Below are 21,544 nucleotides of genomic sequence, written 5' to 3' on the forward strand. Positions count from 1 at the left end.
CAATCATGTCAACATGTGTATTCACAAGCTCAATCATGTACAAGAATAGCTCGAGTTCAAGGCATATAAGGTTCTTGAGTCATACACAAGTTTGGATTCAAGGCATGCACGAGTTCAGTTACATACGAATTCAATAATACAAGAGTTCGGTCATGTACAAGTTTGAATTCAAGGCAATACCATACAACTAATTGACCATGAGGCCATTTCGTCTCAGGTGACTGATAAAACGTTGCTTCAAGAAGTCATTAATGGCTCAATGACTGTAAAGGATGGAAGGATCAAAGATGATCAATATACTTACATGGTTCTGGGTTATGGAAAAATTGACTTGGCTCACATGCTTTCACAAAAATGGAAGGAGGTGGAAAGTTTAAGTTTAGAAATAGATGATAATTGGCTCCGATTCTATTGGCAGCAAATGCTTGAAGCTATTAATACCATACATGAGGAGCGTATTGTTCACTCGGATTTGAAGCCTGCGAATTCCCTGTTCGTCAGAGGATCCTTGAAGCTTATTGATTTTGGCATTGCAAAAGCTATACTGAGTGATACAACCAACATACAACGTGATGCTCAGGTCGGAACCCTAAACTACACGTCACCTGAAGCATTCAAGTGGAACGAACAAGACTCAAGTGGAATACTGTCATCTAGAACTTTGGGGACCGTTTCAACAACTAGCACAATTAATCACCAGAGCCCCTGTCAACATTTTCGGCCATATACAGTTAAGGGTTCAAACAAAATAAAAATTCGGCTAACAAAGAGTTTTTGCCATCAATGTCAGTTCTTTACACAAATTCAAGAATAAAGTTCAAAGATTTCGGCCAATTTCTCAAATTCCATACCCAAATTTCGGTTTTCTTCCAAGATTAAAGAGCTAAGGCTGAAGTTATCAAGCCATGAACACAATCAACCAAGTTTTCGGCCATCATTCAAAACTCAAGATCAGATTTCGGATTTCCCCCAAATTCAAGAACTAGGGTTCAAACTATCAAGCCAAAACTCAAAGACTTAGTCCAAAATTGAAGAGAGGACATGGAAGCTTACCTGAAATTCAAAGAGGAATTGAGAAGGAGGAGGGGTCCGCCGAAATAAAATCCACAAGTGCTCAAGTCAAGCTGGCCGAAACCCTAGATCTGAATCCCCCTTTGCTCGAATCCAAGTGGGAAGAAGAGGAGTTGATGGGTTTTAAAGGGGGGAGCTTTGATTTGTTTAGAACTCTTGAGGAAGAAGAGCTCTCAAAGAACTGGAACTCAAGGGAAGAAACCGAAGTGGGGAAGAAGAAGCTGGAACTAAAAATTTAAGAGGGGAGAAGACTTGTGGCCTGTTTGGATGGAGGGTAGAGAGGGGGAAGGGAAGGGAAATTTCATTTTAACCTTGTTTGGGAGTTTCATTTTGTAGGGTAGAGGAGGGGAATGGAGGGGAAATTTAGCCCAAATTCTTACACCCCAAATTAGGGTGTAATGGGTCGGCAAAAGTCGGGGATTTCTTTACCCCTTCTCCCAGGTTCAGACCCGCGTTCCTCGGGTCGGATCCATCCGACCAGCGAAACGCGGGTCGGATCAATCCGACCCGCGAAACGCGGGTCGGATCCATCTGACCCGCGGGAACGCGGGTCAGACCCAGTTTGGCGCCCGTTTTGCTGTATTTTTGCCTGTTTTCGTCCGTTTTCGAAGTTTAATTTCATCTCTCGGATAGTTTCGCGGCATTTTCGCTCGAATTCGGAATTTTCAGAACTCAAGTTAATTTCACGGATAATTGCGCGGCATTTTCATTCCCCGAATAATTTCGTGATATTTTCGCCTATGTTCGAAATATCCGGGACCCAATTTTATATTTTGGGTGATTTCGTGATATTTTCGCCTATTATCGGAATATTCGAAATCCAAACTCCAACGGGTACATGAGTCTAAACTGTTTTTCATCTTGACAGGAATTTCCTGGAGAATATTACATATAATAATTCTTAAGGATAACCTGGCAACCTCCAACGGGTGCACGAGGTTAAACTGATTCCCGAAACTCCCAGGAGTACACGAGTATAAACTGGTTCTCCTCAGGTTAACTCGAAACCCTAAGGTCGACGCCGGTCAACGCGTAGCCCTAGGTCAACGCCGGCCAACGCGTTGCGATGAAAGTCAACGCCGATCGATTTGAAACCCTAAGGTCAACGCCGATCAACGCGTAGCCCTAGGTCAACGCCGGTCAACGCGTTGCGATGAAAGTCAACGCCGATCGACTCGAAACCCTAAGGTCGACGCCGGTCAACGCGTAGCCCTAGGTCAACGCCGGTCAACGCGTTGCGATGAAAGCCAACGCCGATCGATTCGAAACCCTAAGGTTAACGTCGGTCAACGCGTAGCCCTAGGTCAACGTCGGTCAACGCGTTGCGATGAAAGTCAACGCCGATCGATTCAAAACCCTAAGGTTAACGCCGGTCAACGCGTAGCCCTAGGTCAACGCCGGCCAACGCGTTGCGATGCAGATAATTAATCCAAAAGTCAACTCAATAACACAAGTCAAAGTCTACTCACCAAATCCGGTTCAAGGCTTCAATAACGGTCAGACGATAAACGCAGTACCGGGGAAATCTTAGCTATTCAATGAAACACAGAATATGCTAAGATATGGAGAAGTCAAGAATCGAAATCATTTGTAGGTCCTTTAACACCGACTGAAGGTGGGGATCCATCATATCCAAAGCATTTCAGACTCCTCTATAAAAGAATGAGGCTGAAACACTTTGGAGGGGGTATCTGTAGGCGTCTAAAATTGCCTATGAGAGCTCGCACGAAACTCGAAGCAATGAATTGGCGAGACAAGAAGACTCACCTAAGCAGCTCGTGCGCGATGGTCAACGCGCGTACGTCAAATCAGCTCGTGTGTGCCGGTCAACGCGCGTACTTCAAATCATCTCGTGCGCGTCGGTCAATGCGCGCACGCCAATTAGTCCGCACGCATCGATCAACATGCGTATATTAACTAAAGCGCGTTCGACGATCGGTCTTGCGGCGAAGCATACAAGTCAACAAATTGGTCAAACACGCGAAAAGAGAAAATCTCGGAAGAAAGGGAACATAAAAGAATGAGTCGGCAAAACTGCGCGAGCGCAGGACAGAATAAACCGACCCGCGCAAGCGTGGTACGGATCAATCCGACCTGCACAAGTGCAGGTCGGATCCCCGCGCAAGCGCAGGTCGGACCAATCCGACCCGCGCAAGCGCAGGTCGGACCAATCCGACCCGCGCAAGCGCAGGTCGGACCAATCCGACTCGCGCCGCGCAGTCCGAAACCCGATACGCGTTTTGACGGTTTTAAAGCTGTTTTCACAGGATTTATCTGTTCCAGGGGTTCCCAACTGACTTGATATCATCCCCAAACGTGGTTAGGCTGTTGTTAACTGAAGATAGAGCCAAATCACTTGTTCTATCCAAATAACCGCTCCCGAAGCCCTATAAATACAAGCCTAGGGTCTCCTTTCAGAGGGGACGAATATTTATCAAGACGTGGAGGTGCTGCTGGATTGAGGAGTCAAGGAGCACGAATTTCAGCGAAGGCAAATAAGATCCTGCCGAACTTCGGCATAAAGAAGAAGCTATTCGAAGGATCTGAACCCCGTCCGCCCGTCCCTTGAGATTAGGCTTGGTCTTAATCTCGAGAAGAGCCCTAATTTCGCTTGGTCGATCTCAGCGCTTCAAATCAAATACTTCCTCGGCGAAGACGAAGCTCTGCCGAATTTTTCATCAACCGGATCCAGATCTAAGGCGGTCCACGGATAAACCCCAGCAAAGGCAAAGATCCCACGCAAGCAGAAGACCGATAAACGATCTCTGCGTTTGTTTTGACGAGAGTTGTAACTTTTTGTTTTCATTGTGTAAAAGTCTTATAAAAAGACAATCTTTTTGTTTTCATTGTAACGACTAAAGTTGTAATGAATACCTCAATGAATACAACAATTTTCGACGCAAACACCATATATGAAAAATTCCTCAAGGACCCAAAATATGGGACCAATAAGGGGGACAAGTGAGGTGTCCCCCTCCTATTGGATAATAAATTGGTCATCATTAATGATGACCAACTTATTATCCAATAGGAGGGGGACACCTCACTTGTCCCCTTTATTGGTCCCATATTTTGGGTCCCTGTACCTTCTTATAATTCCCATTTTCACATCTAATTGCAACTTCCCTTGAGCTGCCAAGGAGGGTGGGTGGTTGGGGTGGGGTGGGGTGGGGGGATTTAGCCTTCCTCTTGTACCATTGTACAAGCCTTTTCTTCTTTTCATTCTAACTTTTAATTATGATCTTTTTCTTTTTATTTTATCTCCTACAGAGATTTTCTTTGGTTTCCGTTTAGGTATAATAATTTCATATTCCTTAACTTTAATTTTGTAATCATAGGGAGACTAAGTGGCGATATATCTTATGTGAAAATTGTATTATATTTATTTGTTGAAATGAGTGCTTATTGATTGTTCTCAAAGATGGCTGCTTTTGCCTATGAAGGCACAACAAGAAGGATGGCTGCTTTTCTTTTCAGATAAAAAGATTTAATTGGTTTTTATTACTTTTATGTTGATGATGCATTGAAAAAAGGACGGAAGAGTCGGGGATTTTGCATTTGTGAGATGCAAGTATGATGATAGTGAAAAAAACTGGGACTGCATCTATTGTTTGTTTTTTTGTAATATAATTTGTTAATTTATTTATATACGAAAAAATATGGTTGGTAGAGAAATCATGACACAGATTTATTTATGCTCTTTTACAAGTGTATCCTTTACTAATTGTAGTTGGGATATTTGTTGAATGATGTTATTTCTAGGGTATTTTGTATCAATATTGTTGAAGGGAGCTATTTTTCTAGGGCTTTTTAAATGCAAGTTATATGGATAACTTTTTGTTCTTTTTAAGTTGTTCTTATTATGTACATAATAATATGTTTAACAAAATTAAATAAAACATATTTAGTGAAAGAAAATCACAGCAAAAAGCAACTGTTGCAAGTTTTCTGGATAGTAATAGTTATTTTTTAGATTTTGTTTTATAATATAACATGAAAATAAAAATCCCCGCAACATCGCATGGGTATAACACTAGTATAATCTATTCTATTACTTTGTGAACGCTGAATGTATTTATGTTGAATATAAATAAATGTATACAAATAGATTACAACAACAAAGCATCTACCCTAAATTTTTGGGATAAGCTATACATATATCGCGTATAAACTGCATATAAAATTACAGAATTGTATCAATGGCTAAACTTACAATGAAACCCAGAACTGCACCAACCAGAACCTGAACCTCTGTATGACCCACTGATTCGTTCAATGGCTTGTAGTAATTGCTCACCTTTTTCAACGTTCTACTACCAATTTTAGAGCTTGGTATATCTCCCAACTTGCTGGATGTTGTCCTCGAACCATAAACCAAGTACGATTCTGACTTTGATGAACACGAATCCCTTTTCTCGGAATAAGAGAGGACGGGAGTGATTTCTTTAGAATTTACGGAGGATTTTTTGGGGCTTGTATCACTAAATGCTTCTTCTTTCAAACAAAGAGTCTCCTTCTCTTGAGCCTCTAGCATCTTGTTCAGAAGTTTCGCGTGGATTCCTACCTCTCTCCGAACTCCCTAATAAATAAACAATAGCATAAGACCTAAGAATTGAAGATGTTTGATATCGAGCAGATCTATGAAGACAATGATAAAATATAAGGAATATGAGAAAGTATAATCAAAATTACTGCAAAAGGCAAGTAATGAAAAACTTAGATTGTTTAAGATAATTTTTCAAAGAACAAACTTCAACATATTTTCCATTTATGTGGAAGAACAAGCTCAAGGGCTTGTACCTGCCAAATGTAAAATTTTACTTGATATAGTATTCCTCTTATAGCCAAAACCCTTCTTCTACAAAAAAATGTTATTACCCAGCCATATACAGCTGACTATCCTTCATGCAGACATCAGATAATTCATCTTAGCTTGTCAACAAACATGAAATCGATATCAAACCTTAAAATAATTCTGCCTTGGTTAGTGAACACCAAATTCTGGGATGAGAAGCAAAGTGCGGTGAGACATGAAACAGAAGCATATAGGAAAAAGTCACTGAGAAAAGGAGTAACTTCCAGATAGATGAAGCAACGCAAGAAATCAGGATCAGGCTATAATGGATGAAACTATATCAAAGAATCTGTCATGAAAAGGAATGCAATTTATCTAAAAGGCTAAATTAACTGTTGGCAAATTGATCATGGTTTTCTATATGTAAATTGGTATATATGGCGAAATTCTAAACTATGATTCGAACCGTTTAGCTTACTTGACTGAATTATTTCTTCATTGCACTTCTTTCAGTTTTCCTTCTTTCATTTTCTCTTTTCAGTGTCCTCAAGTTTTCAATTGATTCAACTTGTAGTGCGGCCAAATCCTTAAAATTAGGTCTCTAAATAGTTGAGATGCTTGATGCCTGATGGCAATAGGCAAACACAGAGAAGGAACTCACCAGAGAGGTAACTACCACTGAGATGCTTGATGCCTGATGGCAATAGGCAAACACAGAGAAGGAACTCACCAGAGAGGTAACTACCACTAAAAAAAGGGAACCTTGAGTGTTGATGAATAACTTTAATGGTCACATGCATACGAGTGACATATGCACAGTGTGTATGCAGACAAAGAAAGGAAATCAGTAGGATCAGACTCAAGTTCAATCGACTTTTAGCCCACAGAAAATTTTATGAAGGAAAAACTCAGAATCCTTCTATAGACGCACGGAGTTGGGACATGATACTGACATTGTGCAATCGTTTATGAACTGGAGAGCGACGTATGGCAGAAACGAAGAACAAACAGGGGCTTGCAACTTTTAATATAAATAATGTTGTTGCACGGGCCATCTGGAGCATACAGCTAAATACATAGGTAGAACGTCAAAGGAAACAGATTCATGATGTGGAGTACCTGGAATGATAACAGATGGAGGCTGCAAAACGTGAAAAAGGGGTCTCAGTCAAAACAGGCATCATGATGGCTAGCAAAACAGTGACCAAATAGCAATGGCAAATGGGGTTACTGCAACCACTTGCGTATCCCACTCAAGGGGTAAAGATATAATAACAAATAACATACTCCCGGATGAACTCATGAGACCAATATAAAACTGTACTTAATTGCTATTGATCAAAACACCATTACCCAATGGTGTAAGGTAGAAAGTCTGATGACAGAAAAGAGGCAGCTCCATTTGGTAAGAAGTGTGGGTTACCAAGAGAATACAATGTGTGGATTGAGAACATAGTTTGACCAACTGAACCAGTTAAAGCAGCTCCCTATCAGTGCAGAGAAGTGCACAGGGCTCGAGCAGTGTGCAGTGCATGGCTTAAGATTGCAACTTGTCTGCTACTTGGGTACTGCCCAAGTTAGTGTGCAGTGCAACAGGTCACATGGTTCGCCTCTCCCTGCGCTGTCAACACGACACATGGTTTGAGAGAGCATTGTTCGGCTAAAAAAGGGCAAAACATCTTCCCTCCCAATGTTAAATGGGTTCAAGACAGAGCACATCATCCTAAACTGATAGACGACCATCAAAGACACTCCAGCTGACGTGGCCAGAATTTCCGCGTTGACATTTACCGGCAGGATAAAACTTGTGGTCTGGAAATTTCACCAACCAAAAATTGCTAACAACAGCCTCATAAGAGTCGTGCTCCAAATTGCGGAATCCCTGAGGTCACTGTGGATTACCTTAGATCGTACTTCTTCCGCAGTTACAACAGATCGTGAGTTGTTCCTAGTACAGTATTCCTCATGCATCGGTTTAATGGAAGCTTAGTTTAAACAATTTATTAAATGGATAATCTAATTTATTTATGAAGAAAAGCTCACTAGTCCCATGTTCTTTAGACAACTGATTAGAGGTGTTGAGTGGCACTAACATATCTCCAAAGCCTATAGACCATGCTATCTTTAGTCATGAACAGGTATGCCGTAACATATTTCGTCAGGGTTGCTTATGAAAAAACTATTTATTAGTCAATACTCATCAAATAGGTATGCCGTAACATATTTCGTCAGGGTTGCTTATGAAAAAACTATTTATTAGTCAATACTCATCAAATACATTACTTTATCATTTAATTTCTACTAAGTTGTTTTAACATTGTAACCTTAATTACGACAATAATAATCAGCATTATGTTATATTAGTCACAAATTTAGGTTGACTATTATTTAATGTTTACCAATTTATATCAATTTCATGGAATTCAGGAACATTGTATTTTCAGATTGTTGTTGGAGAATAGTCGCATGTAAGAATGATATGCAATCTTAATATGCGATCAAATGAACAATTAATATATCTCCTAGAGTAAGAATACTTGATTGCAATAATCAACTCCTGGCTCCTGATAGATTTCAATGTATACAATGATTATAAATCCTTAGTTAACAATATTTTTACATTAGAAAAGAGGCGTGGAATATGAAAAAGATTATAAATAAACAACCATAGTAGGTGAATGTGAATCTCGAAATGAGATAATTTTGCTATATATAATTTGTTTTGTTACTTTCCAGTGCACTAAATCATACCATTTTTTGAATTGCTGTGGATTTCTAGTCATCACTAATCAATATGTTACTATGCATATATTTCATCCTATCTAATTATCTGAGGGAATAGACTTTCGAAACTAAGACAACATATTACTATACATGATTTCTTCTCTGACAAAACATTCAGGAAAAGCATCATGCTTGACCGCCGATAACTATATAAACTTGGCAAAAGTAAATAATTTCAACTTTTTTAAAGGAAACTGACAAATACATTTAAAATTTATATATGTGTTGTTTATTTGCTGGTTAAAATAAAATATTTAGCATGCGACTGACAAACAAATAGTTAGTAAAACTGTTTAATAATGTTATATTGATTGTGGATTTGGCCATGACAAACAAAAATAAGTTAGTTGCTGGATCTTTTCATGAACTCTCGGAGCAAATCCTGGGAAAACAATAGTTTTGGTAGAGTGACTTGAGTTTCTAGCATTCTATTAGGATTACACAAGGATGCAATCATAAGAGAAAGATTAGAACCTTGAACCACTTAATCGATATTCAATACTATTGTTCCGCAAATTTACCCCATATTCATGAAAAATCCAGTAATCAAGTTTTTTTTCTGTCATGATCAAGTCTCAATATTAATATAGCATGAGAGGCTGTCTATCAATTCTTTTATTAGTTTGATGTAAATGCTTTATATCAACTAGCAAACAAACAATCTTTTTAAATGTATTTGTCATTTAATTTTTTTAAATAAATATATATATATATTCTTACTTTACCAAGTTGAAGCTTTTGTCATCCCTCAAACATGTTTCTACTGGCTGTTTAGTAATAAATTGATAAATACTACTCTTATGTATACAAGTATGAAAATTGCCATCTATTTAGAATAGTCTCTCATATTCACAATCTTAATTAAATAAGATCAAATATATTAATATTAGCATATATTAAAGAGATATGAAATCTATAATGCGTTCAGAAGAATATGGTAATGTTTGTTGTATTGAAAAAAACAAAATAAATTATAATAGACCAAATTAACTAGTTACAAACTTACATTCCCCATTATGCCTATAAATTTATAATCTATTTCATATCTGACAAATCTTGTTTATAATGGAAAATTAGTATTTGCAGATATAAAATATTGTATATATTGAAAGAACTACCAGAATGTTAATTGCAATTACTTAACACTTGCACCAAGTTGTACTAATTGTCGGTTTCATCATATATTACAAATGTTATAGCATGTCCTAACACTCCTAGATATAATTATGTTTAATAACAACCTAAAAACAAATCTAACATTTATAAATTCTGTTAAATAGAGTGTTAGAGATTAAGAAATAAGCAACCTTAGTTAATGATTGAACTATTATAATACTAATAACATTATGATATTTAAATACAAACTAGAAATTAAAAATACAAACTACTTGCTTCTAATGAGAATGAACCGATAAAATATTTTTCTCAAAAGTAACTCTCTCTAATGGAACAATTCCGTGTACATATCCATAGCTAAAAGGCAAAGTAGCTTCCACACTAAGCAAGTACGTTACTTTTGCGGAACACTTTAATCAGTGGCATTAAGGCATTGTAATAAAGGACATTATGAAAAATGGTTTTCCTTAGTAAATAAATAAGGTTATTGATCTAATAAATTATTTTCTGTAAATGAGTACTAAACTAGTCTGCGATGAATAATTTACAAGGGAGTACCTACACGCAAGTACAGCTAAGACAATCTACAGGGATGTCAAGGTTGCCATCATTTTGAAACATGGAATCCTGCCCCCATATAAATAATTGATGACACACTAACTAATCGGGTTTCATCAGACATACACAAATAAGATTACTTTGATTTGGAAAGACTAGGCAATAAATGGGGCTTCGTCAGATCTGCACAAACACAGACAAAAAGGGAGGTCGTCAGGTGTTATTGCATAGCATCGCCTCTCCAATGCCTACGTTAGTCTCTTTGCCATCAGAAAACAGGGTAAGACGGTATTCCTTGTTTAGGAGATCACTCGGGATTCCTCATTTGTGCAGATCTGAATTTAGGGTTATCATTGACCCAAATCAAATGCTGAAATACAATATACAAAAGCATCTGATACTAGAGAAGAAAAATAAGGAAAGCATAATAGCTGTTCTCTAATACAAAATACCATAAGAAGCCGCTATGAGCTTCAAAATCAAGAATTGCATAAATTTTGGTTGAGTTTAGTATGCAAATTGACCTACACAAACACATAATTGCACTCCCTTTTACTATGGAACTTGCCGGTTAAAAATAAATTCTAAAGTACCATACAAGGTGCAATAATGGGCTTCCTTAAGTTGTGAGGTAGAACTGCATGTCTTAATCACACCAATTTCGAGCCACAACAATGCCTTAGTCATGACAGACACGATGATTCTCGCAAAATTAGTTCAAAGAAAGCATGTAAAACCCAGAAAAATGGCAATAAGCATCTACAAGAATCAATGACTACCCATGAGATATAGCCTCTTCTCTACGTATTTTTCTATCAACACAGGAACATCACACAGGAGCAAAATAGAGATTGAAAAACAGAACAAGTTTGCGACAACGTTACCAAAAGAGACGTTCTCCAATATCTGATCTCGGCGAACATACCTGTGCATCATACATAACAAGAACAGCAAAAACAACAGACATGCCAAAAATTGGATCTGAGAAACCCCTGCATACCAAAAACAACCCTCGCCACATTAATCTGATTCACATTAGCTAACAAATAACGCAACGAAAAGGGACAACGATATACCTTTCTAGACCAAGGGAAGTTGCAGCAGCCGTAACACTCTGCAAACCTCAAAAGTAGACAACAAAATACAATTTTTAATTCATAAGAACCCCAGAATCACAAGAAATAGGTAAAATGATAATGACCCACTAAAAAAATCATACAGAGGAGTGAGTAGAGGGCATCCCCCCAGACTGAACGAATGACTTAATGACCCACTAAAAAAATCATACAGAGGAGTGAGTAGAGGGCATCCCCCCAGACTGAACGAATGACTTGAGATTGAACCCGTCTCCTCTAATAGCAGATGTAAAAATTTTTGAGAGCTGACCAATTGTAGCTGATACTGCAGCTGCGGCTAAAACCTATAGAGGAAAAAAATAAAGTCAAATTCTTCACTTTTTCTCCATTAAAACCCAAAATTGAGGTTTTTTTTATTTAATTTCATTTCATTAATACCTTGTTGTGAGTAAGGTCAAGGAAATCATCAAACCCAACACTCAGAGAAACAATTTGGGATCTGGGTCTTCTCAACGGAAGAGAGTTGAACAAAAAGATCTTGGTTTTAAAGAGAGGAGGGGAGAGAGAGCAAGTGAGAGAAGCAGCGGAAGCATATGAGGCCATGAATGAGCTTAATTCTTTTGAAGTGCAATCGGGTGGAGCTCGCCTTTCGTGTGAAGCATATGAGGCCATGAATGAGCTTAATTCTTTTGAAGTGCAATCGGGTGGAGCTCGCCTTTCGTGTTTTGGGAAAGATTCCGGTCAACTTATAGTGAACAGGAATCAGAGCTCGGCCCCCTTTCTTTTGGTTATTTGCATATATGCCCCTTACGTATGGTTATTTGCAAAAACACCCTCTAAATCTTGCTGTTTGCAAATATACTCTCAAATCATCAATTTTGTAAATAATTACCCTCACAACAATTAATCATTAACTTTGATAAACTAATTTATAATCGTAATGTAATAACAAAATAGTTAATTTTTCAGAACCAAGTTGATTTGTTGATTTTTGGGGCATTTTTCACAAAGTTGATGATTCGAGGTATAGTTTTGCAAATATTAAGATTTAAGAGATATTTTTATAAATATCCATAATTTAAGGTTATATATTTCTAAAAATTAGGAAATTAAATTCATGTTGGGGCTCTTTAGGAGAATGGAACATGAGACATTAGAGTACTACTCAAATGCAGCTTATCAACTTGGCTAGACCCTCTTAATTTCAAAAAGCACTATCTTGACGATAACTATTAAAACTCAAAAAACAAGCAATTTACCTATTACTTTTTATTTGGCAAAAGTACAAAATTAATATATTTTGTTCATTCCGACGATGATACGGTATTTTTTAACATAGAACGGTGACAATAAGACAAAAAAAAATCCTAATTTTAAACGGAATATTTTTTTTTCCTTTGTACTCAAAAAGATTCTTTGGCTAGAAAAGTGCTCAATCCTTGTCCACGTGTGATCCAAGCTAAATATTGATTACTACACTCTTTTCTAACTAACAGTAGGAATAACAGTTAGAAAGATTAATTTTTATGAGAATAGAGGTATCTTATAGCAATTTCAATGATGTGATGGGTTAATTTCAAAGAAGCCTACGAAATGGCAGACCAAATAGCAATTTCAATATTTTGGAAGAATATGAAAGATGTAAGGGACCAATATTGATAAAACCCAAAATATTTTTCTTAAATTTATCGATTTCACGTCAAAAATCCTAATTTCTAAGCATATATGTTTCCCTTCTGCTCAGAGTTTTTTGAAAGAGAATTAATTGCTTTCATCCTTCCGGGCATTTTCGCCTCCTCGTTTCTCAGTACTGTAAGAACGAGAAGCTGTTAACCTAACATAAAACGTTACTCATGCCTCCAAATAATTCTCAGCATTTTACAACTGAGTCTGCTCTTCTACATCTGCTCAAAAAGGGTAATGTTCAACAAATGGCATCATAATTTATTAATGTTATTATTATTTGCATAAAATCCATATCCAGTAATTTAAAATAGTGGCTTTTGCATGTAGTCTCTGTCATATAAAGTACTTAAGAGAATGTATACGAAACAATTGTTCAAATGACACTTCCCGTGTGCAAGTAGTACCCTCCAAATATTAACAATATACTTAAAAACAAAAACAAACTTGGAGATTGACACTGAATTATTTCACACTTTTTCCAGCTAATATTATTCAACAGAGACAGAAAACATCAAGCAATATCAATCAAGCGAAGGAAAGACATTCTGTAATACAAAAATGGATTATTGAGCCCCTACCAAGGATTTGGAGAAATCCAAATCGGTGGAAAAGAGAAACACTTGTCCATGTCCCCGAACATTTGAATCTTTCTATCTTCTAAATCATACACACCCATGTCGTACGAAGAATCTAAATACTCAATATCATCCGTAAAGTAAATGCAATTGCTTTTGCATCCTCGAAAAGATTGTGCGGGCAATGAAAGCGAGCAATTGAGTCCCAAGAACAATGCTTGATCTCCTAAGCTCTCCGACTCAACCCAACAGAGCTCGCATTCAAGTAATCCTTCTCTAGATTCAAGCTTGTATACAATAAAGTTTGTAGTAAAAGTTTCAGTCTGTTCATCTAAAACTCTTTCAACATGAAGCAACTCTCCTGATGTTGATTCGACTAAATATCTCCTCCTAGGACTGTAATCTCCCTTTGCAATGAGTTTCATTTTAACATCATCATTTGAGACATCATAAGCAACTGTCGTCCCAGTTTCATTAATAGCAAAGAACTGACCCTTGTATGGTATGACATCATAGAGATTGAACGTATATTGATTGACATAAGTCCACTTGTCATCTCCTGGCCTACAGAAAGATAGGATCGACAATTCTGAGATGATTGCCATAACAATGCAGTCATCACCCAAGTTTCTCTTGTTTGCATTGGACGATATTATGGCTTTCAGTATGAATCCAAAATCTTCACCTTCAGGGTTTTCAAGCGTGGATAGGGATGGAAGGGGAATTTGATTCCTTGTTAAAGGATTTAAGAGCTTAATTTCTTGACTATTCAGCTCAACTGTGAGCAACCAACCATTAGAGGATCCAGCAATCACCTTGTTATTTAGTTCTGGCACAAGGAATTTACCATAACTTTTCATATCAGAAACTGAAAGGAAATTGATGCTTCCCAATTTATCCTCAATAGGACACTGCATTAGCAATGGAAGGGGTTTTTGAATTGGGAGACATAAGGATATGGGGAGGTTTGGAGGAAGAAAGTGAAGGCTGTTTGTAACAATAGAACGCCATTGTTTACATGTGGCACCAAAGCGAAGAACATCTGTGTGACAAGTTATCTTTTCAGCAATTAGCTGTAAGAGATCTCTATTAAGATTAGCCCATAAATCCATTTATCTTCCTGAAAATAACAAAACATGAGAGGCAAAGAATAAGAACTAATATCAAATAGAAAAAACCGAACTACATGTGGCTAAACAATCACTTAAAGTATATCTCATACAAAATTAATGATGAGTTCCAACTCAATTATGGTTAATTTTGAGATGAATTGTCATTGGTTCATATATGTATGACGTATATGATAGTTATCTGAAACTCATATGTTATCAAGCAAAAAGAACTTCTCGCATACACGAGGGATTTGATTTCTCCTTGGTGAATATATCACACTTGCCACCACACAAAATAATAAATCTCAAACACAATAATTTGAAGACTAAATTAGAAATGTTTCAATAAATTCTCAATCTAAAGTCCGATCAAGGCTATAAAGCATAGAAATAGGCAGCAATCTAAAAGAGGGACCTGAGTTGGGTTTAGGATCTTGGATGTGGAAACATAACATATCATGCTATGCTGACAAAGGTGACTTGATCCTACAGATATGTAGTTAGATTTTATTGATACGGAAAAAAAAGAAAAAAATACAGTTATATGATCTTCCAATGTGGAACTATATAAAGTTCTCTAATTTCTCTACAATACTAACTGCTCTCATACTCTCAAATAAGAAAGGATCAACACCTCAGACAACTAGGAAATCTGACAACCAAAAGATGTTAAGGTTTTCATAGTTAAAAGACGTGTTCAACTTGAATCAGGTTAGGTTTGGGACATATTTCCTCTGGTTAATATAGGTTTACATATTTATGGCATATACAATGGTGTAACCAAACCTCGTCCAGGGATCTAGTGAAGAGTATCTTTCACATACAAAAGGGATTTGCTTGCTCTTTGGCGAATAATATCCCCTTTCCATAATATAAACCAGTAGAGATTATACATAATTATTAGAATACTATGTCACAAGGGTGACAATAAATTCTCAATTTAAAGGTAGATCAAGGCTATGAAGCATAGAAATTAGCAAGCATTCGAAGAAGAGGTCCAGAGTTCAATGGAGAGTGCTTATTCGTTGGTGAAGCATAGAAATTAGCAAGCATTCGAAGAAGAGGTCCAGAGTTCAATGGAGAGTGCTTATTCGTTGGGAAACAGAGCTAGGATTTTGGCTATGATAACATAATATATCATGTTGAGAAAGTGACTTGATCCTTGAGAGATATGTAGGACTAGAATTCACGAATTATTGCAATTCTATTGAATAAAAAATTAAAGAAAAACTTTTGTTGGCCTCAGCGAAAATGTGAGAACCACTTTCTTAAAGATATATCCACTGATCTCGAGCAATCAAACAAGGCTAGATGCCCCTCAGCAGTATGGTCCCTTCTATACCAGATCTCAGGCGTGCACGACCACATAGGGGGTAAGATCGCAAAATAATTATAATAATGTAGAAAGTTTTGACGGGAAAGAAAATGAACATAGAATTTATATATACGGGCGCACGCGCACGCGCACACACATATATAAATCCACTGATTTCGAGCAATCAGACAAGGCTAGATGCTCCTCAATAGTATGATTCCTTATCTACCAGATCTCAGGCGTGCATGACCACGTATGGGAGGTGAGACTAAGTAAGATCTCGCAATAATTATATATATATAGAGCAAAACTTGGTACCAAGCACAAATTTTGTGCTTGATAGTGAGAGTTTCATTCTCATCCAGTCTCCAACACATCTGAATATGGTTCCCTATTTGAATGAGCGGATGAGAATGAACCACCTACCAAGTACAAAAGTTTGTGTTTCATTACAAGGTCCTCCATATATATATATATACTATATAATATATATATGATATACTATATTATATATATATATATAGCAAAACATTGTTAAACTTAAGTGGATAGCAAAAAGTTAATCACCAAACTTTTAGCCACTCATATCGCCTAGGGGATCCTTGCATGATATAATTTTTTTTTAATATTAAATAAATGACGTGGTTAGGCAATTTGTGTGAACATCAACTAAGTTGTTAGAATCTCTCTTCTCTCTCTCTCTCTCTTCTCTCTTCTCTCTCTCTCTATGATATATATAATATATATATAATAATATAATTATATATATATATGGCAATTGTTTTCCTAAGGTGTTTAACGGATCAATTCCCGTTGAACTTGATCGTAACATTCTTAATCCAACAAACATCAATTTTGGGTGGAACCGTTCTGTTTTTCCTTCGTTTGAGCCCGGTGCAAAAGTTCTATTCATTTCGAAACCGTTAAAATTGTGGGTGAGTGGATGAAGGCGTCAAAACACCGATCGGCTTCACCCCAAAATTGGTGTGCTTTGGCTTGTAAGAACGTGCTTTAGAGTCAACGTTCAACGATGCAGATTCGCTGGGCACAAATTCCATGCATTAATGTAAATGACTTCTAGACTTGAATCTACATTTAGTAACATTTATTATTATAAGGAAATCATAATGAACATAAGGCCTTAAACTGAAATCCTATACCTAAAATAACAAATATACATAGAACGCTTACTCTTTTGAATATCAGGTTTATCAACTAAATTTGGATGTGCATTATCCAACACTTAATAGTCCAAACTTCCACAACCACGACCACACGGTAATTCTCATGTACGTAGAACCTCTAAGCAAGGTTTTAAATGTCGGCCGACATGTCCGACATATCGGCCGACATGTCGGTTTGAGGGCTTGAGCGACACGACATGGGCGTTTTCAACTCGTATGTTAGTTTTCGGGGCCATATTTGACATATAGACAGATTTTTCAGCCTTGAAAAAGCGGCCGATATGATCTTTTTTAGATCTGTTTTTTGTTACCGGGTTTGAATTTAGTGATAAAAACCCAAGTTCGTTTGACCCGTTCTCATGGTTAAGAATTTCTTATGAACCCGATAGAAAGAAAAAAAAATATGAGGGCTACAGTGGACTTAAGAACCGATCTCTCCTTTCGTGAATGACGACGTCCTTCCCCCACCTCCATCTCGGACCTCCGTCGTCCATCTCCCATTGCACCCCTAAATTCGAATCCCAACCGAATTCGAGGGCGACAGGGTATCCCGTCGTCGGGATAAAGGAAAGAGGGTAGTCGGTAACTCATTCGAAGGACCCCGAGCAAACGAAGAAGAATAAGAAGAGCCCTGGCACTACCTCCCTGCGACGTCCCGTCGTCGACACTGCCTCCTTGCGACGTCAGAATCAACTCATTGCTGGCACCACCTTTAGAATTTATAAAGTATGCTTATATTAAATTTAGGAATGCTTAGATTACATTTAGAACATGATGTTATACACATGGGCACCACTCGATATGGCAATCCGATATTAAATCCATGTTCCCCGATATATCCCCGATTACCGCTATCCGACATGGATTTTAGCCGTCCGACATGACCCGACATCCGACATTTAAAACCTTACCTCTAAGAATAGAAAAGACTGTAGAGAGATGGCTCTATGTCCCAAATTCATTAATAGTTACATAACTTGAACTGATCTCTCCATGGAGCAACTCTACCTTAAGATGAGATTTTGGAGTGTACAACACCAATGCGGAATCAAATTCCGCATTTATAAATATGAGTACTCTCTAATAGATATATAAGTCTACCTTGTTTCTACCCTTTGAAGTTCCTTCAAGGGATCACTTATCATAGAAGTAGGGTTCCCACATTCGAGGCCTGACTTCCTATTCATTTAGGCTCAATATCATGCCTTTGGTTGAATATTGGACCATAGTCCTGGCTAGACCTTTTGTCAAATGATTAAGAGTTCCTTTATTGGACCATAGTCCTGCTAAGGGGATGTTTGTTTGCGCAAATAAAGAGAGAAATAGGCGATTTGAAATCCGACCCCTTAGCCACATAGGATTTTGGTTTTAAGATATTTCCAATTCCAACATTTGCTTCGCTGGGTGATTTAAAGAAAAGGGGGGATGAAATCGGATGCCACGTCAAAATTTGGAGAAAACCTATTTCAGAACTTATGGGTCTGAAATAGGTGAGAAATGTCCCGTCAATGAATTTAATATTGCTTAAAGCACTATTGAAACGATGGCTGAAAGTAAAGGGTATTATTTAATGTCACGTCACTGAATATTTAATTAAAAAACTCATTGTATTTCTTAATTTTTGGATATTAAAACAAACCCAAGAAATGGAAGTCCTTGTTTTCCAGCCTATGATTTCAATGTGAAACAAACTAAATAAGTCAAATGGGGAAACCCTCTGAAATGTCCAAAAATGGTTTTCAAACTAGTTTTCTGTTTTCTTTTTTTTTTTGGAAATGTACCAAACAGACCCTAAATTACGTTCAAATTGTACAAAATCTAATGTGACATATTGATTAAGAGTTTCTTTATTGATTTACATCTCATTATTGCTCCAAATTGGTCAAATTGTTTGTGTAATTATGTTGCTATTTATAACCCACCTCAAATAATCAAATCTATATTTAATTGCTCGATAGATTATTTTTGTTGCATATCGCGATGATGAGCTTGTGGAATTAATTGCTGAATAAATAGCTAATAAGCCAAAGATCAATCTAACTAACAAATTAAATAAGAAATCCTATTTATTAAAATTTTTAATTTTCCTAGTTCTAAGGAACATGGAAAACATAATATAACGTAAAATACTCTAATTTTGTTATCTAAAAGGGGCACATTTCTTGTATAAAAGTAGCGTTCAGAAGGATAACAAAAACAAAGTAGAAAAACACATGTTTCCTTTCTCTGCTCACTTCCTTTCCATCAAAACTTTCACAATTATTATTATTATTATCTAGTGGGCATACTCCGGGTCACCTCCTCAGTGTGGTCATTCATGCTTGGGATATGGTAGAGAAGAGATCGTACTGTTAAGGACTGATCGCACGAGATCGCCGAATGTGTAATGGCTTTCACGCTTTCCCTGAGGCTGATAAAATTGTTGTTTTACTTTCTTTTATTCAATATATTCAATATATTTGCAATAATGAGTGATTTCTATTCCTATAATCCAAATATTAACATTTTATTTACTAAAATTCATGCCCATATATAATTTTTTTTCATTTGATATTTACTTGCTTTAAAAGGATTGTAGATAAATAACTAACAAACCAAATACCAAGGTAAGTAACTAACAAACTAAATAAGAAATCAGATATCTTTTTCCTATAAACAAGGGAAACATGAAATAACGTAAACTTATATAAGGGTCTAAGGGGGGAATTTCTTTTCAATAAAATAGTCCTTAGATGGATAAGGCAAAACTTATTGTTTCTCTTCTTTATGTCTCTAGTTTTCTTCCTTCCTCATATATCTAAAGCGAGGGCAGTGGGTTTAACTGCAACCATTGATCCCCCTAAGAAATATATCTAGTATTAGGCCCAAAATTATCAATTTTCCCTGACATTATTTGATATTGTTGACACCCAACCCCTTAGTCTTTTGAAAATAAACACCTAAACGGGGCGAAAACGAATCCATTTACCCACTACCTAATCCGTTAGATTCCAAGTCTGTTATAATCTCCAAAATCTGAACCCCCCCCCCCCCCCAACCATTCTCTACTTTTGTAATTCAATCCGTGAAAACTCTTCTGTTTTGAGTTGCCAATCCACGACCAAATTTTGGATCCGCCCCTAACCTTGCCTTAAGTGATCGCATGAGATTGACAGGTACCTCTTAAGGGGCAGTAAACTCTGACGTTTTCCCTAGGCTGGTTACTCATTCCTTCAATTTTTTCACTAAGATCACAATAAAGTTGCTATATCCTACAATGTTCTACAAAATAAAGAGCCTCCAAACCCAATTCTTGAGATCCGAATTTCTTGCTGTCCAAAACGAAAAATTCCTCCCAATTGGAATTCTATATTTCTCTTACTTACAAATATAACTAGATAACTTTAAATAAATCATGCTTGCTATTAAGAAAAGAGATGATTTTCTAAGAACAAAGAAAGTAATCTATCTAATTCACAAAATTTAGAAAGGAGAGATTTTTAAAATCGACCTTTTCGACATTTATTTACAATTTATAAAATCAACCTTTTTCGACATTTATTAGCAATTTCGACCTAGTTTCAAGAAATTAGCTCGAAATTACTAATTAAAACTTCACGGGATTGGCCAACCCCGAGGTTTTATTCACCAATTTCGAAAACGCTAATTAAGTTAGGACTGGGTCGAAAATTGTAAATAAATATTTAAAATGTTCTATTTCCAAAATTCCTCCATTTAGAAACTATCAAATAAGGGGAAAAGAAAAGGATAAACTTTTTCAGATCAGCGGTTGCAACTTACAAAATCTCTACCATCAAAATAGAATTCAGAGAACAATAAGATGGAAAATCGAAATTAAATAACAAAAGAATTACTCACAATTAAATGGACGATCCTGCGTTGTTCCGATCAAGAGTTTCGTGGGAGAGAACGAAAGACCGGGGGGAGGGGGGTAAATAAGGGATTCCCAATTCCCCGATCTAGGGCGACGACGATAGGACCACTCACAGAATTTGAACACGTGTTTATGTCACGTGAGAGTATTTGGGTAGTGCTGATCTCTGGTTCGAACTCCCCCTATTCAATCCAAAGTTTAAAAGCCTAGTTTAGTTACAAGGCCTAGGCCTGCTAAAATAAAGTGATTCCTTTTTTTTTTTTTTAACTTTGTTGGGTTACATGATGGTGCGTACTGCGTAGGCTCCTATCAAACTGGAGGAAACTACATTTAGAAAATGACCTAAAAACCTCAAACATTTTTTGTTATTATTAAAAAAATCCAAACAAATGATCGAT

General features: G+C 36.9%; 3 protein-coding genes and 1 long non-coding RNA gene across 5 annotated transcripts; 2 read left to right on the forward strand and 2 right to left on the reverse strand.

Moving 5' to 3' along the window:
• On the forward strand, positions 260–1,310 carry LOC109845814 (probable serine/threonine-protein kinase MPS1 homolog). The gene is made up of 2 exons (XM_020415081.1): positions 260–580; positions 1,035–1,310. Exons 1-2 carry the CDS (start codon positions 260–262, stop codon positions 1,308–1,310), a joined length of 597 nt encoding a protein of 198 aa, XP_020270670.1.
• On the reverse strand, positions 5,144–12,039 carry LOC109845241 (uncharacterized membrane protein YuiD-like). 2 transcript variants are annotated; one of them, XM_020414460.1, is made up of 5 exons: positions 11,839–12,039; positions 11,613–11,744; positions 11,401–11,438; positions 11,250–11,316; positions 5,144–5,650 (listed from the first exon to the last, which is right to left on the reverse strand). In XM_020414460.1, the coding sequence occupies exons 1-5, from the start codon at positions 12,001–12,003 to the stop codon at positions 5,255–5,257; spliced, it is 798 nt and encodes a 265-aa protein (XP_020270049.1). In that variant the 5' UTR covers positions 12,004–12,039; the 3' UTR covers positions 5,144–5,254. The 2 variants fall into 2 exon arrangements, with proteins under 2 accessions (XP_020270049.1, XP_020270050.1); XM_020414461.1 differs by having other exon boundaries at positions 5,506–5,650; positions 11,209–11,316.
• LOC109845242 lies at positions 7,746–8,773 on the forward strand. The gene is made up of 2 exons (XR_002248260.1): positions 7,746–8,004; positions 8,075–8,773. It is a non-coding gene; the product is annotated as an uncharacterized LOC109845242 (long non-coding RNA).
• LOC109845194 (F-box protein SKIP23-like) lies at positions 13,477–21,241 on the reverse strand. Its single transcript, XM_020414414.1, has 2 exons — positions 21,131–21,241; positions 13,477–14,781 (listed from the first exon to the last, which is right to left on the reverse strand). The coding sequence occupies exon 2, from the start codon at positions 14,771–14,773 to the stop codon at positions 13,661–13,663; it is 1,113 nt and encodes a 370-aa protein (XP_020270003.1). The 5' UTR covers positions 14,774–14,781; positions 21,131–21,241; the 3' UTR covers positions 13,477–13,660.

Source organism: Asparagus officinalis, chromosome 6, assembly GCF_001876935.1.
Source record: "Asparagus officinalis chromosome 6, Aspof.V1, whole genome shotgun sequence".
In the NCBI taxonomy this organism is placed as follows: Eukaryota; Viridiplantae; Streptophyta; class Magnoliopsida; order Asparagales; family Asparagaceae; genus Asparagus; species Asparagus officinalis.